This window comes from Micromys minutus (assembly GCF_963924665.1).
Source record: "Micromys minutus genome assembly, chromosome: X".
NCBI lineage: Eukaryota > Metazoa > Chordata > Mammalia > Rodentia > Muridae > Micromys > Micromys minutus.
In genome coordinates, this window is record NC_137970.1 from 1,270,195 (window position 1) to 1,290,286 (window position 20,092).

Consider the following 20,092-nt stretch of genomic DNA (forward strand, 5'->3'; position numbering starts at 1 on the left):
CTCACAATAGAGAAGGTATGACTTCTGAAAGCTACAGAAAGCTGCTCATGTTACATCTCCAGTTAGGAATTAGTTAGAGATGAATGTTGATGACTAGCTCACATTCTCTTTTTTGATAGTCAGACGGGAAGCCCAACCAATGGAAAGATATCACTTACCTCTAGGGTGGGTCTTTCCAGCTCAGTGAACCTAGTCTAAAGTTTCCTCACAGACATGCCTCCATATTTTTCTCCCTGATGACTCTAGATTCTGCCAAGTTGGCAGTTAAACCTTACTACTACCAAGTAGGAAGGGCACTTAAGACGGAGTTAGTTGAATCTGGAGAGGAAATGTTAAATGATTAGCATGGTCTTACCTCATTTATTCTTCTTTGGGAACCTCTGCACAAAACTGGGTTCTAAGGAAGCTATAGTTAGTGTTGCATACAGGATAAAATGAGTACAGGGCAGAAGCTATTCAGTGTCCTGAATGGCTATGGCAGCACTTGTCGGGTAATGTTCATTGTTTGTCCTGTGCTGTTAGACAGTCATGTTTAATGAATACAACCAGTATTTGATCTGTTTCCTTCATTTCTCCTCTTTTATGAGTAAGCATGAATCAACCCCATGACTATATATTTTTACTTGGGTCCTAACCTAATTTTCCCGAGATTCTTACTATCTCCTGGAAAGATAATAACATGATACTCTGGAGCCAGAGGAGGGAAGATCAATTTCAGTTTTGACTGAGCAACTGAGTGACACCACAGCTTAAAAACAGCAGCCCCTCAAATCAGTATTAACTCACACAGGACTTCCTCATTGTTTGTATTCAAAATGTGGTATATATACTTGAGATGGTTCATGGCCTCAGGAGACACAAAGTGTAGATATCAGACTGTAAGGGCAGGAAAATGAGGTTGAAGGCAGAGAATATTTGAAGGAAATCCAGTGATGTTCAAAATTTTCCCCCAGGGTGGATGGCACCTCTGGGTACCAAGAAGGCAACCTTGTAGGAAAGCCAGGGTCCAGTTGTTCTCAAAAAGAAGAGGAGATGTTTGCAGTACTTTTTTTTTTTATTACATGTCAGGATTTAGGGCAATCTCCATCAGAATCTCTTTTAGTACATGAGATCTGATGCAGCTAATGGACTATTGGAAGTGAAAATGACAGCATAGAGCATGAAAACATACTGCACACCTTTGAGAAGTCAATGAATTCTGAAAAGAAATGAGCTTTAGTATCTCTGTTATTTCCTACTTTAGGGTTTTTCCTTCCTTTTGAAGTAATGCATGAGAGATTAAATCATGAATTTTTGCTGTGAGCCTCAGAACTCTGGATGCTTAGAAGTATTAATTATTTAGGTTGTCAACACCTAAGAGGCAGCATAGCTGTTATATCACTCAAATTAAAGTACATAGCAGACCGTGTCCTGATGATTTGTAGAACCAAGAGTGCTCTGGCAGAGCTGAATACAGGAATACACCTAAGTTAGGATAAGAGATAACTTGCCTATATAAAATTAATAGGATATGTTGCAAGGTTTGTTTTCTGAAAGAAAAGACTAAATTCAAAGGTGCTTTTTCTTGGACCGTGTAAACCAACTTTATTTAATAAAGGGGAATAGGGGAACTTCTAAAATGATGTTCCCAGGTGTTTAAATAACTGTGATATGTGTTCTTGTATTTTGAACCTTTGAGATATGGTTAAGATGAGATTGGCTGAGTTATATTTTAGATGAAGACATTCTTTAAATATACAGCTCCAGTGCTGTTCTTTCAAGTGAAGTATGGGAGAAGTCAGACCAAGTTATTTGTCTATGAATTCAACTACAGTTGGGCATCTTCATGTGCAAGTTCCATATCATAGACTTAGCCAACCAAACGTAGAAATAGAAATGGGAAAGGTGTCCATTTGTAATGAAGCATATAGACCTCTTTGGATCATTATTTCCTGAATTTAATGATAATATAACAATTGGTTATATATCATTTACATTGTATTAGGTGTTACAAGTAATGTAGAAATGATGTAAAGTATATGGGAAGATGTATATGGTTTCTATGAAAATACTATATGTAAGGCCTTGGCTTTAGCAGTTGTTTTGATCTTGTCACTGCCCCTCCCCCTGACAGATCCAGAGGGACCACAAAGTACTTCTTACTGAAAAGGCTTTTTGCACTGTTTGTATTCTACACAGTTTTTGCTGGGAGATTACACTAATGAAAGCTACATTTTATTGGAAGAGACAAATATAAATGGGCAAAACTAGGCTTTTTTGACATTCTAGACCTCTTTATCCTCAGGCAAATGCATTCCTAAGAATTCTTTAGAGCCAATAACTCCTTATCTTCTCAAACCCCCCTTTTCTAAACATGTCTTCTGCTTTATTTAAATTATCAAACATTTCCCAAATGTTAAAATAGATTTATTGTTAATATTCGTAATTTATATGTCTTTTTTTTCTGTTTTTATTTAGGAAAAATTCCAGATTTACAACAAAATTGTAATTAATTCAACATTTTCCACAGTTGCTATATATCCATATAATTCTATATGGATAGATAATGTTTTGTTTATGTGGGCATTTATTTTTTATGTCTCTAAGATGACATTTTTACATACTCTGCATCACTTTATCCATATTTATGTGCATATCTGTCATACTTATATTTATATAATTGTTTGTTGGCTTATTTTATTTCAGTGACCTATTTAGTGTCTGTTTCACATAAAATAACATTTTGCCCAAAAGACCAGAAATCATGTCTTCTTTCAAGATGAAAGATATTTTCTTACATAGTCAACATAAAATTACTACTCAAGCAACAAACAGTGGTCGCAGGACTGTAAATCACTGGTAGAGGTCTCATCTGGAATGCACAAGGCCCAGAATTCGATGTGCAGCACCACAAAATAAAATCACCTAACTCTTGCTGCTTCAACTATGATATCTTCTGCCAATAACATTGTGTGTAAATTATTATTATTATTATTATTATTATTATTATTATTATTATTATTCAGAATCCAATGAAAGATCTTGCTTTCCATATTAATGTCAAGTCTCACTAGTTTCTTTCAGTCTCAAAATACTTTTCCAGGCAACTTTACTTGTTGAAAACCAGGTGTTTGTAGAGTGGTTTTTAATTGGTATCTACCTGCTTGCTTCCTTCTGTGTGTGTTCCTGCTAAATATTTTATGGAGAGTCACCATGTTAATGGCATGTAATATGCTTCAGTGAGCTATATCCAAGCTTACTTTAAGGGTCACTCTTCATTCTTCCCGGATCTCCTTCTGTTCTTTGGTTTCTACTGTTGATTGTACTGTGTCAAGAGTTCTGGCCCAGACTTCATCAGTGTTTTTTGAAATGTCTTTAACCATTTCCCACGTTTTTTCCTTTCGCTCCTTTCCATCACTGTATTCTCCCACCAGTCATAAAGGCAAGACTGAACTCTACATGTCAGCTGCTTCTGCCCCAACTCAGCCTTTTGTCAGCTACTACTTGAACACATATGCATACCGTCTCGATTGCTTTCTCTTTCTGCCTCCCTCCCTTTCAAAGTCATCTCCCAGGTGTTTCAAGTTACTTCGCAGATACGTAGGTTCTATTATTCTTTTCCTGGTCTAAGACCTGTTTGCCCACCAAAACCATGTTTTTCCTAACCTGAAATAGATTATCCTCGTGGCACACAATGGATCTTCCTTTGTAACTTCATCATGTACTATATAGTTTTGACTTGCATTTTATACATTACAGATAATTATTTGTATAACATTTCAAATATTGTCTCCCTTTCTGGCCTCCCCTTTGTAAATAATTATTTGCATTTCTTTCTCTTTGTAGAATGCCAAGGAACTTAAAGTCCATAAAGACAGTTCCAATTTCTTCATCTTTTTCTGTCCCAATTGATCACTCAAGGCAACAAACCTACAGTAAAGTTCTTGGTCTTGGAAATCCAGCACAAAACATATGTTTTAAATTATATGTGTGGGCATGTCTTGCTTGCATGTATATTTTTTGTGCACCATTCTCTGTTAAGCACTATTTTCCTGTGACAAAGCACCATGACAAAGGTGACTCTTATAAAGGAAATATTTCACTGGTGCTAGCTTATAGGCTTAGAGGTTTAGTCCATTGTCATTATGTTCAGAAGGGCAGCAGCATGCAGGCTTGGAGCTGGAGAGGTAGCTTAGACTTCTACATCTGGGTCCATAAGCAGCAGAGAGGGAGCCACGGGGCATAGTTAATCTTCTGAAACCTCAAAGCTCCCCCAGTGACACATTTACTGTAAAAAAGGCTATACCTTGTAATAGTGCCACTCCTTTTGGCCTATGTAGGCCATTTTTATTCAAACCACAACAGCTATATGCATGTCTGCTGCCTTCAGAGGCCAAAACAGAATTTCAGGGTTTCCTGAACTGGAGTTATGGACACTTGTGAGCTAAGAACCAGACATGGGTCCTTAGGAAGGCAGTCATTGCTTAAATGCCCATCCATTTCTCCAGCCCCAAGCACAATATATTTTTGTGTAGATGGGAGAAAGCTGTATCTTTGAGATATTTTAATTTGAGTGTCTTTTATCATAATTTATAGCTACCAATAATGAAGAATACATACATAACATATAGAAAACTGAAAGCAACTCTTTTCAGTTAGGCTATGAAACATAGTTCAACATAAATATACAGTATTAGAAAATTCCTATGCTTTTTCTATTGAAAAACTAGAAAGAATCAAGAAAGACAAGATATAATATAATGATATGAAGACAAAATCATTCCCCCAAATGGTGGGTATATTCCTTTTTTTAAAAGAACGTAGAACAATACAAGTTACAGGTAAGTAAACTATATCCCAATAGTTTTAAATGGAAGAGACTTTATGTCATAAAATCCCTCTCACTAGATCAATTTTGAAAATCAACTCACTTTTCCTAAGTGGGTCAGTGCTGTAAGTGTATTCAGTAACTAGTCATGACATGGTGACTGTGTGTTCACCTTTCCCTTTTGTAAGAAAAATAATAATTTGCTGATGCACAGTTCCATGTTTTAAAAAAATAATTTGTCTATATACAGTCCTTTGTAAACCTTAGCTTCAAATAAATCCAGATAATATTAATAACTCAAAAAAAAGAATTTTTAGGCATGTTCATGAGAAGATGAGATAGATGAAGAAAAAAATAGTAGTTAAAAAGGCTTGTCCAGGCTGTGGCTATTATAATTACAACATTCTGCATTGTCTTTTATAGTTACATAGTGTATTATTAGGCAAACTGTACATTTTGCTATCTTACTGGGCTGGCAAATTAAAACAAAGCATAGCGTTAATTTTTTTTTTTTACCTTTACTTGAAATTTTATATGTATTTACCATTATTTATGGGGGTCCCATATTATAATTCGGGTTACATATATAACATTCCATGATAGTGATCAAGTTGTAATCAGCATTTTTTTCCTTCAGTCCTATTCTTATATGTTGAGAATCAGTGACAGTTATTGCAAATAACCACAAAAAATTCAAATTGGGTGTTTCTTGTTTGTATCTGTTAGTCTGCTATAGTTGTACAGGAGCTCAGTGGAACCTCAGCCTTGGCTGTGATTTGAGTTCACCAGTGCTCAAGTTGTCTCCCCTCCCCCATAGGTCAGCAGGCTACCTGCACCATGTGTTTCTTCTGGCACATAAACAATAAGTGAATGCAACAACTCACAAGCAATCTAAACTTCTCCATATGTTATATCCATTAACGTCCCATTCACCATAACAGGGCTTATGGCCAAGTCAACATTCTTGGACCACAGAAGAGCTCTCCTCTCAGCCTTTGATCACTCTGTGGATGCTGGTAAACTTCTTGCTGTCCTTTGAGCAAACCAAACACACTGGTCTTCTAGGACCTTTGTAAAGTTCCTCTTCCTTTGTCTGTTGCTTTATTTCCTTATATATCTATGTGATTCATATCTTTAAGTTCTTAGTACTTCGGCTCAGGTGTGTCTCACTCTTGTCTTAGTATCCATCACTTCTTTGTACACATACATAATTGGCAGGGGCCTCAAAGAGGGTATTGGATCTCCTGCAGCTATAGTTACAGGTGGTTGGGAGCTACTAACATAAAAGAATTTTGATCATATTCAGTATCACCCTTCTATTTTCTCTCCTTTCCCCTCCTCTTCCCTGTGAGTGGTGTTACTTTATATCCAGGTTCCATTTAACTGTTTCACTATTCACTATAATCAGATATAGAATCTATTAGATGCTAAAATACCTTTCAGTTAGCCTATTTGCTCTTTTTATCTGCCTATATGTGACAAATCTGATTTCAGTTCTTACAAAGAGTTAAGGGAGGCCATCTGAGAAATTTGAAAAACCCGAGAAAACAGATTATAGTTGTTCTTATGTAACTTAAGATATATCATGTGTTCTAAAAATATTACAATGGTTATTAGATCAATATCTGATTACATGCATAGCTTCCTACATTCAAACTCCGTACATTCAAACTCCAACGCCCCCAAAATATTTGAATGGATACAATTATCATTATCACAAAAGCTTCCTATTAAAACAAGCCAATTTTGCATTTGAATTTAGATACTTCTTTTTGAGACAGAGGATAGCTTACCTGTAAAGATGAACTTAGCTGACACCATTAGCTTATCCTTTACAGTTTAATCCTTGAAGTCATTCAGGAACAGTACTGCCAGTCATCATTGAACTATACCAGGGTCTTACAATGAAGTTCCAAGAACTCGGGTATGATATAATTAAACTATCAGATATATTGACATGATGCTGAGTGTTTCTGCTAGTTATGATTTAATCTGTAAGACATACTGTCAGGAACATGGTCTTGCTGCCATTAAAAATGCCACGTTTCCCAGTTCAACCAAAATTTGCATCAGCAATGGAACAAAAATGTAATTGGCCCTGCAACTGGTCAGGGTTGTGTTTCTTCGAGTAATATATCATTTGTTCCATGATAGTAGGTGTTTAACTTAAATTTATTAAGAACAAATGATCTAGAAATACGAAATGCCACTTTTTTTCTGTTCTGAAGACAGGAACTTAAAACGTGTGTGCATACATGTGTGTGTCTATGTGTTCACACATGTGTGCTTGCCTGTAGAGAGAAGACAGGAAGGAAGAGGAAGCTAGTCTCTTGCTTCATTGTGAACTTCATTCTTCATGGTGTTTTCCTGTGCTTAGGGTTTCAATGGGATTTGCTCTGGCACCGGACTCACAGAATCAGGCTTTGTTTTATCCACCCCAGCTTCTTAGCCCTCCATTCTAGAAATGCCATGCAGACTCACGTCCACCCAGATGATGATTTGTCTTAGCAATGAATCTTTCTACTTGTACCTTAAAAGCAAGTTTGAAAATGCAGGAATAAATACAGGATTAGAATCTTAGCCGAAAATCCAAGCCTGGCATAGACCAACGGAAATGAAAAGAATATGTAAATCATTTAATCACTACCTCCCTAGTCATTTCCCAGTCACGTGTGAACATGAGCTTGTCCTTAATCCCGTTCATTATTTCTGACTTGCTTGAACAAGGTCTTGCTTTCAAAGTAACAATGTTCTTAACAAACAGAGCTTAGGAAGAAGTTATTTTCATGATTAGGAGATTGATTATCATGAAAAACAACTTTCAAAGTACCTTCAGAATTCAAGTTAGTTTGGTTTGCCCCCGATAAAACTTCCCATTACTCAAAATACTGGGTAAGGAGAGACGCAGATGCTCACACTGTATACACATTCCCAGTTCAATGTAAGTTCATCAGCATTCTGTCTAGGGTGTACTCATGTGAGCGTTCATTAGTTCATGTACAATGTTTATTCCTTCTTATTACACTTGACTTTAATGCTACTTCATTAATGTTGTTTTTAAATGTGGAAAAAATGAAAAACCCCAGTCCCTCCTGTCTTAGTATCTTTATGGAGTAAATCCTATCTGCCACGTCCTTGTTGTTCTTTTGTGCCGAGGAAACAGGCTGAAAGTGTGTGATAACGATTGTCTCATCTCAAAGGAAAGTTTCCCATGTGTGAATTGGTTTCAAGAAAAGATGTTTTAGTAACTTTATGTTAACTTCTGAGATGAACACAAATTTTCTTCCCCAAGAATAATAACATAGGTCAATTACTATGTAGATTTCCATGCATTAAGGAAGAAGTCCCTAAGTATGAATCTTGAGGAGTTGCTTGAGCAGTTTTTTGTTATGATATTCATGAGCAAGTAAAATGAACATACAGTGGTTTGTAAAATGTTATTGTGACCCTTTTCTGTGTCTGCTTTTGGCAGAAATGTGATGGCCCTTCCTTGTTTTTTCTTTCACTAAGGTGAGGAAGATCTTCTGAGTCCTCCCCAGGACACAAGCACAGGGTTAGAAGAAGTGATGGAGCAACTCAACAACTCCTTCCCTAGTTCAAGAGGTAAGGTCCTGTAGGGATTCAGACCTCACCATTCCTCTCCATTCTAACTGATGTTATTGTCTATTGGAAGCCAACATACACTGACAGAATGCCGGTTTGGGTTCATGGTAAGATTTTATTTTTGGTGTAGATTCCCAGCTTAGTGTATTTTGAGGTCAAATACCGGTGTGTTCAAATTGTTTCTAGAAGAATCCCATTTGTACTTCTAAAGTGTTTTACTTGGTTCACATGTTGGTTGAAGAGTTAATTATGTGGTAACGTTTATTTAAGAACAGTTACTATGTGACTTCCACAGATGATAAAATTAGTGCTGTATGTCCCCTGTGCCAGGGATGTAAGGCTACAGTATGCCACAGAGAGACCCAGAAAATGCCTACAAAGTGGTAGCTGTAAGGATTCTGACTTGCAATCGGATATTCTTTGTGTTTGAAACTTGTATCATACCCCATCGTTTTAATATCAGGATAATTAGATCACCATAGGTAAGGTTATCGGCTTTTCACTTCCTTGTTAAAAGAAAAAAAGAAAAGGCATTCTCTTTTCTATCACATGGATCTTGTACATTATTGCACCCCATATAAAAGCAGGACTTTGGGAAACAATTTGCCTGTATGAGCCACAAGCATTTTGCTTTATCCAAAGAGTTATTTTATTGCTCTTGATATGGTTTATTATCTGACACAGTCACTGAACCTCCCCCCAGTCCCCTGTCAACCTGTAAAAAATTAACCAGTTACAGTCACCTGTGAGCTGATAGGAGGAAAGCGTAAAGAAGCAAAATGGAGAAAACAGAAAGCTCTGCGGCCAGTGATTAGCTTCCCTGATGGGCAGCATAGGAGGGAGGGGTGATGGAAAAATCTGAGGCTTGTGCTTATCTCCAAAAGGGGATGTAACAAGGAGAGTGAGCTTGAGTAGTGTGTTTTCCCTGTCTTTTTGTTCAGTGTCAGTTACCAGTGGCCATTTCCTAGCTATTTAATGTATGAGTGAAGGTTGTGTAGTTCACATGTAAAGCAATAAGGTTCTAGTAGAGTGTTGCTAAGGAACCATCAGGGATGCTGATTTTAAATGTCTGTACCAACCATCTTTTCAATACTGAACACTACAGATTGATTTTTAGCAGATAGAAACTCTTACCTTTCTAGCACTAACTCCTTGCCCTACCCTCATCCTAACTTTATTAGATATCTCCTTCTCTTAGATGTCATTATTTAGAACAAGAAGACCATATGCAAGCTTAGTAGCAAATAAAATGCTTTCCCTCTACTAGTATCATTTTGTCCTTCCAGACTGGGCTAGTGTCCACTGTGTAGCAGAGAGAGTATTAGAAATACAAAGGAAGAACAAGTTTTTGGCCTTTAAAGACCTCATGGTTCCCAACATGAGGCAATAATATGATTTCTATAGTGAAAATATATTTTCCATGAGTGAATACACATTCTGTTTCTTAGGAAGGAATTAGACTTGTGTCGAAGTTTCTTCTTCAATGTTGCATAGTAGTTAGAAGTGTCAGGACTTTCAGCATCTACCATACATTTTATCACCCCTTCCCTTTTCCTTAAAGGTCATAGGCATGTTTCCTCTCAGCTTCCTGAACTGCTGACTCATTTCTATGCTCTGTGAGGGGTTATGGGCTACTCTGTTTGTAGGCTGGATATCTCTTCCACATCTGTCTGGATAGTAGAAAGGACAGCCACAGGACTCCTGCCCAGTTTCACTCTAATTAACTTGACAATGAAATTCTTTGCACTGGCTAACTGCACTTCACTTCTAGAGTCCTTGAACGTAGACTAAGTGTAGAAGGAATTTTCCAAGACATTAGTAGTATAGCTTCCCTACTGTAGTGTTTGAAGTTCACAGGGCTAATGTATCATTTTACTAGTTTTAGTTTTATTTCACTTGTTTGGGACCTTGGGAAAGTCTGTTCAGGCAGCATCGATAATATTATTAAATTAATGAAGACAGTGATCCCCTAACTGCTGATGTGAGTGCTCTGATATAGAAGAAAGTGGCCTTATCAGATATTTGTCCCATTGACTATGTTTTTATTTAATCATAGCCTAATGGCTTGAGAAAATTAACTGATTCTAGAAAAACAAACTAACACCACATTGTAAAACAGTAAATAGCTAATCTCAGAATATTTTGACTAGATGTGTGTGCAAGCATGTGAGTGTGTGTATGCATATGCCTGTGCGTGTGTGTGTGTGTGTGTGTGTGTGTGTGTGTGTGTGTGTGTGTGTGTGTGTGTGTATGCTGTATGAGTATTATGTGCCTGTGCCTGAAGGCCAGCAGCTGGCATCAGGTGTCTTCCTCTATCTTTTTTTCATCTTATTTTTGAAACAGTTTTTTTTTCTTTTTGCTGAACCCAGGATCATTGTTTCAGCTAGACTAGAGGCAAGCAAGCTACCTGGGTTCACCTGTCTACCCTGCCTCCCCCAGCACTGAGCTTATAGATGCACACTGCTATACCTAGCTTTTACATGGGTGCTAGGAACCCAAACTCAGGTTCATTCAGCAAGCACTGTGCCCATTGAACTGTTTCCCCAGCCCTTTAGCTTCGTTTTCTATGATCTACAACCTTGTATTTTTATGTTTGCTTCCCCCTAACTTGGATATTATTATAGGACTCAATTGTTTTAGAATAGTTTATTTGTAACTAAAAACATAATTTGAAAAGTCTCTCTCTCTCTCTCTCTCTCTCTCTCTCTCTCTCTCTCTCTTTGTGTGTGTGTGTGTGTGTGTGTGTGTGTGTGTGTATGTGTGTACACTTGAGCTTGTGTTTGTTTTGTCTGTGTAAATAGAAACAGCTGAATAAGGCAGAGACAGCTTACCATTTGGTCCATATGTTAGGTTGATATTAAGGAGACGTTCTAGGGAACCTTAAATCTTGGGACTAAAGACTCCCAAATCAAAGACCTTTATAAGGTCATCCAACAGTCTTTGATATTCACAACAGTGACCATCAGTTTGATTTAACTATTTATTGTGCATGTTTTCTCATGAACTGGAATACCTAAAACATGTATCATAGAGGTATTTACTCACGGCGGATTTATACAACATATTTATAATCACATGCACATACAAATATCAGAACAATTTTTTCTGAAGCAGTACCTTTTATACTACATGTAATGTCTGCTGTTTCTGTTTAATTTATTCAGGAACAAAATGTTGGTTACAACCTGATAAATTGATTCGATGACCCAGTGTTACAAGGTTTTCTTATCTATCTTGTGTGAGTTTTCCTTGCCCCATGTATGTATCTTTTAAAAATAAATTAATTTCTTAGCATACAAGTTTCTGCCAAAACTGAGCTAATGTTTGAGAGGACTTGGTAGTCTTCCTCTGACTCATTTGTTTATGCTCCTTTCATTGTATTACCAAAAACAAATGAAGTTCCTGGTTGATACAGCTATTTCAGACAGCTGTTTCAGTAACTGAAAACAGATGCTAGAGCCAGGGGTCTGACATTTAGTGGAAATGTGTTATTAAATACCACCTCATGGTTTGTTTTACCCAGCCAGTTAATTTCCAACAGAGGAAAAGCTTTACTGTAGAAAGAAATTAAAACTGTCATAAATTTAGAAAATAAACAGACAAAGTATGTTACTGTATGCCTTGAATTTACAACATCTGTGCAACCCCTAAACCTGGACCAGAAGGTCTCTAAACTTAACCTTTCATTTCCAGAGTGCTTAGAAGCACACAGAAGTTAGGTTCCTTTCTCATGGCCGTTCAACAGGTTAATTAGGCCTCTGATATTATCTATATCTTGGCTAAGCTGTTATTGAGATTAATAAATACAGCATGCTTCTCCACTTAGTGCTGAGCGGTGGCCATTCTTATTGTGAATATTAGGCAGTATAGCATGCAGCACACCCAAGGTGCACATGTCTGCACATTTAAGTCTGTGATTGTATCTTTCCTCATTAGCCTTTAGTGATAGTTAAAGTACTCAGTGTAGATTAGCCAGTTTCTGTCTAATCTGTTTATCTATATATGATCTGCCCCTTGTTAAGTGTATGTCAACATTGAATTATAGCATAAAATAGACATTTCGTACACCAAAACAATGACTTACCATTATTGCATAGAAACACTACATGAGTAGAAAAAGACATATACATCATTTAAGATTAGCATGTTAAGTGCCTTTTTCATGTATCTCTGATCATTTAGTGGTCTTCAAATGTAGATTTCTGTGTACAAGTATGCACATTGATGAAATGGGTGCTTTCTAAAATAAAGTGCTCCCTTATACAGATTAATAAATAATATCATAAAACACAAGCTTAGTGAATGAGACAATATTTGAGGATTTCTCCGACCTCTGAAATTTCGTGCTTATTGGTGTGTCCCTCAGGATACCATCACTAACAGCCAATGGTATTTTCTCCTTTCCGTTCCACTGCTATACAAATAAGCTCACACTCTGTCAAATGCCCCAGAATAATCAAACTTACAAACAGCTTTTTGAACCTTGCTATTTTTTAATATTGAAATCTTCTTTTATAGCTCTTTTATGGGCATGAAATAACACATAAAGCAAAATAGAAGGTGTAGGTCATTGCTGGAGCACATGCTCAGCATAAACAATGGCCTGAGTTCAGTCCCCAGGATTAAAAGCAAACAGACAAAAAGGTGGCCAGAATCTGGAGAAATAGCTCAGCAGTTAAGACCATTGGCTTCTTTTCTAGAGAATTTGGGCTTGGTTCTCAGCCCCTCACAATATGGTGACTCACAATCTTTTGTAATGCCAGTTTCAGGGGGATCAGATACCCTCTTCTGGCCTCTGCTGACACCAGATATGCATGTAGTACACAAAATACAATTTTTAAAAGTCAGGCAGAAGCATAATATACCACGACCACCCAGCAAGCACCAGTGTTTCCTATACACATCCACAAAGGGTATGTAAATTACCCATTTATACTGGAGACCCACAATCTACAAATTTTGAGCCCTGTCAAGCCCACTACTGTTTATAGGAATGAAGGTTATTGGAACATAGCCACATGTATTCTTTTGTGTAGAATTCATGGGTTCTCTAAAAGCAGATCAGTAGTTACCAAGTTGCTACAGTAACTATTTGGCTCATGAATCTGAAAGCATTTACCACCTGGTCCTTTGCAGAGAAGTTTTGGTCAGCCTTGCTTTGCACTTTTATCTTGTGTCCATTCCGACTCCTTACATGTACACACCTGCAAGCTACATGGCTGCTCAGCAAAGCTGTGGGAATGCATTGTTTTGTGCATTTATATCTGTATACCAGAAAGCCTGCATGTTCAAAGAAGTACAGCAATTTGAATCATGTTTGAGTAGTAGTAAAATAGAAACATCAAAATGATTATCAACCTTAAATCCTGACTCTTAGCTTTTTCTTAAACCACTAGCAAGCTAAGAAAGCTGAAGGCACTTAGAAGACAATAATTTTTTCCCAATTCTTTCTCTGAAACTTTGAGTTCCAGTCAATAATCTTAAATTCTTGTTTCCTCAGGAAACTAGACTTCCCCAGACCCAACCAAGCTCACTTCCCCAAACAGTTCTCTTTTCTCTTGATTCATTTCCTGATAACATGCCAGAAGAGCACCCTAACTGAAAATCTATGGAAACATTCTAAAGGACATATTTATGAAATAAAAACTTCAAGTAGATATATACTTGCATTTTAAAATGTTGCAACCTAGTGATTTGTATTTTGTCAGTAAGGAACTATCTTTAGTATAGTAGAAAACATTGATTTCTAGCTGGAGAAAAAGGGCCTTTTCTTTTGTAGACTATTTGTGATCCTATGGATAACCAAGTGTCAAGGGATGATGTGTAAAGAAATTAAGGTTTTATACAATATGATTTCTGAAAAAGTACCCAGGACAGATCAAATACCGATTACGGCATCATTTTCGGCAATAACCAGTTGACAATGACTTGAATATAGCTCAGTAAAAAAATTAATAAATATCTATAACCTTGCTCACAAAAAAATTTTGAAAGTAAATCATATAGTTTTCTTACAACTCTGTCTTTGCTACCGTTCTGAAGTGTAAAAATAAACCAAAGAACTATCAGTCTTTGGAATCAAACCTCTAAAGCAGCAGTTCTCAACCTGTGGGTAGCAAGCAAATTCTTTGGGAGTCAGAAGATCCTTTCACAGAAGTTGCGTGCATATCAGATATCCTGCACATCATATATTGACATTATGATTTATAACAGTAGCAAAATTACAATTAGGAAGTAATAACAAAATACTTTTGTGGTTGGGATCTCTACAACAGGAGGAACTGTGTTAAGGGGTTGCAGCATTAAGAACCATGAGAACCACTACATAGGTAGGACTCATATCCAGACTACTTAAAACACAGAAAAGACTCTTGACCATGTCTTCTACTTAGTTGTCTGCCAATTCAATAAAACACTAACCAAAAGTGACTTGCATGAATAAAGGGTTTATTTATACTTTATAGTGTATAGTCAGTGGATGTCAGCACAGAAATCTAGAGAGAGGAGCTGAAGTCAAAACCCTAGAGGAAAACTGGTTAATGACTTTCTTCCAAGCTCACATTCACCTACTATTCTGACACACCTTGGGCTCACCTGCCTAAGGATAGTACCACCTACACTGAGCTGGACCCTCCAACAGTAGTTTCCATCAATCAATAAAATGCCCGATAAAACTGCTGGCAAGACAGTCCTGTGGAGGTTCCCTCTTCCCAGGAATTTCAAGCTGACAATCAAGATTGATTCAGTTTCATCAACACTGATAAAATACCAGGAGCATTTTAGGTAGAACACATAAAAAAATCTGAAAGCAGAGATGTGGGTCCTATCCTTCAGAAGCCTACAGCCTTAGGGAAAAAAATTGATTCTTCTGCTGGACAATAGAGCTCAGAAGGATAAAGATTCTTAACATTTTTTAAAAGAAAACTCTTGGCAGAGAGTCCAAAAGAAAAAGTAATTTGTACTAGGTTTTTTTGAGCCATAAAATATGAAATGATATTCATGCCTATCTCCCTGTTGTCTGTGTGTTTGCTTCTGGTAACGCACACTACTGAGGAATGTGTATACACTTTTTTCTCTTGTTCCTGGCTGGAGAAACAACATGAACGAATAGTTTTACATGGCCAAATTTCAGTTACTACAACCTTTAAATCTCTGACCTTCTTGGTAAAATTTAGAAGGAAAAAAAGAATGAAGAGAAGTTTCACTTACAAAAACCTTTACGTGTTCAGCACAAGTTTGAGGCCTTAAATGTGAGTTGTTAACAGTTCCATTTCCAGCTCCATATCTACATTCTAGAGTAGTGATTTTGGAATTGGAGATATTTAGTTGGCGAGCCACTGAGAATGGGAACCACTTATCACAGTGAATTGGGGTGTGTGTGGGGGGGGGGATAATGCTGAATAGGATCTTTCACAGCTGTTGGTTTTGTCTGCTCAACATGGAAATTTCATGTAAGACTGTGCAAGGACTTCTCCCACAGCTAGAATCAAAAGGCTTTTTTACATCCCGAACACAACATGAAATGGGATGTCCAATTGTGAATTTCATTATGGGATATTTTCTTACTGGAGTTTGTTTACAAAACATAGGTATAATTATATACAGACATGGGGTTCTATAAAGCAAGAATATTCTTTAGCCACCAATTCTCAATACTCAGTTCTCAATACTTGTTCAGTTAAAAGGAGGAGACTGAAAGGTTACTCTTAGATCTCACCCTGTTGTTTGCCCATTTAGTGTGCCTTAACCCTTCCTCTCTTTCTGTTCCTCACAAACTGGCCCCATCAGGACATACTCATCCTCTAGAAGACAGGACAAACTATTCCCTAGGGTATAGAGCCCATGTTCTCTGTGGGGTTCTGCTTTGACACACAATCAGCAACTTTTGATGTTTTAATATTCCCATTGTCAAGTCAAGAGATTATGAGACTGTTGAATGCCAAGCTTGATATTCTCTTATAGCTGCCCTTGAAAACAATGGCCCCATTTGTCAATTTCCTACTCTATGTGATTTTCATCCAGTTTAATGTGTAAAATTTATGGATGCTACAAATGATGTCTTTTGGGTCCTGTTATTTGTTTACACTGATTTTAAGTGTATGTAAAGGTTATTTGACTAGATGTTCTGTTGAATTTTTTTGTTTATTTTTTTTCTCTAAGGGAGTAAATGAATTGTCACCTCAATATCTGTTTTCAAATCTTTGGAAAAGAACCAAATTTGTATAAAACTGTATATTTATGCATGTTTGATTTTTCCTATCTGATCTATCTGCCTCTTCCTCTCTCTATTATTAAAGGAAGAAATGCCCCTGGAAAGCCAATGAGAGAGGTTAGTGAGACTCGGGCTCACAGCCATGGCTTCTGTCTGTCTCATACTGCTTTCTGTGTCTGGCCTTTGTGTAAGAATTGTGTGTGTGCGCACGCGCATGTGTGTATTACACATTCTGTCATGGAACTGGAGTCTCTCAAATATGGCAATTCTTTCTAGTCCCTAGGTTGGAACTTTGCAGTTCACATCTGTTGTCATCTGCAACACAAACAGAATGTTCAAAATAAGTTTCACCTTGAACAGTATTGATGAGACATTAAGCTTCCTTCCATTTTCAGAACCTGAGCATTTTCTGCCAGGGTCTTTGGGTTTATTCTTCTGAGATGATTACTTCCTTTTATTTTGTTTTGCTTTCCCTTTCTTTTCTTGGCTCCTACATTCCTTCATTTTGATTTTAGCTAAGATTTGTTTGAGCATGTATTGTGTTCCAAGCACTGTTGTGGGCAATTGCCATTTCTTTTCCTATCACATAATCTTCATGACAAACCCATGAGGTAGGTATTCTTCTGAATTCTGTTTTCCACACTTAAGGTAACTAAATCAAGGAGTGTGCAAGCAAAGTGCTCAGAGTGGCAGAGCCAAGGGAGGAATCCAGGAAGCCTGGTTTCTAAGCTGAATTAGTAGCCCCGGTGCTGGGAAGGCTTCATTGTTTCAACATGCCCTTTAGAAGACTTGCTTTTTTGTTGGCATTTGGATCCAAACAGAATAGTAACCCATTACGTTAAAAAATATGTTGGGGTTTTAATGTGTTTTTTCAATGTCTTTTAAAGGGTAAAAATGAGTAGGATGTGGTGTTAACATTGAATATACTTTGAGTGTTTGCAGTGAAAGCTGCTTCATCTTATTCTATTATCTGAACACTGACCTACTTAAGTGATCGCTAGGTGACAGTGTTGTTAAGTGTCTGTCCAAGTGGAATAAGATGGCCATAAGCATGGTCTGCATTCTTAGCACAGAGATAGACAGGTAAACACTGATACATTTAAACATCAGTAGTCATGGGCCTGGAGAGATGACTCAGCAATTAAGTGTTCTTGCATAGGACCCACATTCACTTCCCAGTACTGTTATTGGTAGGCCCAAACCCACCTGTAACTCCATCTCCAGGGGATCCAATAAACCTCCATTGGCACCTACAAATACCACCTCTCTCAAGTACACATTGTTGAAAACATTAGAAAACAGTATAAATCTTAAAAAAAACCTGAGTATTTATACTAGAAATTCTGCCAATTCTATGCAATTATAATAAATTTTGTGGTTCTCAGTGTGTCTGCACTAATGTTCTTTTGAAAAAAGAGAATTCCAGGGAGGGAATAGTACCTTGGAGAAAAAGTTTAGAAAATTTGAATCAGTGATGCACTGAATGTTCCTGACTCTTGGTTAATCTTAATGGTAAGTGCTCACCTTAAATTTTAACATTGTTTTGTGGGGAAAAAATGTATCCTAACATTGAGTCCCTTGAACATGTTTTATCTGTGAATAAATATTTTTAAATATTTTTAAATAGATTGAATTGAATCAGTGACTAATACCTGAGATGCGCTCCCAGATGTCAGTGTCACAACCATAATGACATATATAGCTATGAAAGTGCCCTAAACTCATATTAAGGCCGAATATTTTATTTTCAGAGATGAAATTGCAGAGAGGAAAAGATAAGCCTATTTCAATGCAGTTTTCTGGCTTTTCTTTGACCAATTAAATGCTAACCATTTATTTGGGAATTGTATTTAAAAAAGAAAAAAAAAAAAAGAGTGCCAGATTGCTATTGAGGTCTTGGATCTTTGCCAGAAAGTCTCAATTCCAATCACTGTGGAAAACAACTCCCTTAGGCAGTGATGGCGTGTGAGACTAAATGTGTTGCAGTTAGTGCCAACTTGGAAATACATAAAACTGTCCTAATGTGCAGTGCATGGTGCCATTGTGTTCTATAATCCTTGCTTAAGAACAGATTCAATTAATACTTTCTGTAGACTTTTTTTTGTCACACTGTACCCGAAGCCCCATTGCTATTTCCTGAATCCTGGCTACTTTTGGATCTCTTGTATTTATAGTATGCTATCTGAATGTTATCTTTAGATTTTGTCAAGTAAAGTTAATGACCTCACTGTTCCCTCTCTTAAGATAATATAACACGACACATAGAAGTTTATGTCCTACATCTTTGTTTTATCCCTTCAGTGGATTGAGGTTTAATGCTTTGGGTCAATATTTTGTGAAAGACAATGAATTAGATTTTAGTTTGCTTGCTTTCTGTAGCCAGTAAAACTTCCATAAAATTACAATAATTATTCTAGTGAAATGGGTACTGACTGTATTACCAAATATAATGCCATACATATAGCAAGCCATGTCTAAAACTTTTTTATAGCATAAGGATTATTATAAAGACTCTTACCATCACTGAATGAACAGCCTAAGCAGATTGAAGCAACCCAATATTTATGCTAGTTTGTATAATATATTAGGAATAAAACCTTACTTTCTGTTGACAAGGTTTTGAATAGCAGATACTCCCTGTAACTAATACTTCAAGATAGTCAAGTGTTTCTTCTAGATAATAACTGAACTCTATATTAAAGACTAGAAATATCTCTTGGGGGATATAGACTATCAGTACACTTATTTAGTTTACTACCTTTTAAATTGCAGTATATAATCCCTAACCAATAGCCATAAAAGGTTAGTTTTATCTGCAAATTGATAAGAAAAACCAACAACAGGTATTCCCTGTTATGTTTATATTTAAAAATATAGTATCTAGCTACTAGGTAGCATCCTAGAGTCAGATATGGTTAGAACCATATTCACTGACAGGTTATTAGAATATTTCTTATTGGCTTTGGTAAGCTTGCTAATAATCCAGAAGTTGCATTTACTCCATCCACTTTCAAGTATGTATGAGTGATTGTGCAGATCACCCAGAGCTGCTGTACAGTGAAAAGTAGATACGGGGAACCACCCCGACACCAGCCTCTGAATATCACATTTATATTTGTATTCTGAGATCCACAGAACAACAAAGGATCCCACTATGATTTCCTGACTTTGTTTTCATTTGTTGTTGTTGTTTTTTTTTTAAATATGGGATCTCATTGTGTAACCCAATAGTGGCCTTGAATTTGACTCTTCCTGAGTTCTGGGATTACAGGCATACACTAGTATAACTGGATGTCATATATATATATAAAATCTTCAAAGATGATTTCAGTTTTTTACTGTCAGAACATTGGTCCATTTTATGGATAGTACATATGCTCTGTTAAACACTTTAGTATTTGAAATCTCAACCAAAATCCAAATTAACTTTTAAAACACAATTAGCTCTCAATGAAATTATCTGCAGTAAT

The 20,092-nt window shown here is 36.8% G+C and overlaps 1 protein-coding gene across 5 annotated transcripts in view; it reads left to right on the forward strand.

Annotated features, from left to right (window-relative positions):
- DMD (dystrophin) overlaps positions 1-20,092 on the forward strand; it is a 1,259,848-nt gene that overhangs the window by 1,236,151 nt on the left and 3,605 nt on the right. For all 5 annotated transcript variants that reach the window (XM_080910294.1, XM_080910293.1, XM_080910296.1 and 2 more), the window contains 2 exons: positions 8,318-8,410; positions 16,708-16,739. In XM_080910294.1, the coding sequence (XP_080766420.1) occupies positions 8,318-8,410; positions 16,708-16,739 (125 nt within the window). The remainder of the gene's footprint in view (positions 1-8,317; positions 8,411-16,707; positions 16,740-20,092) is intronic.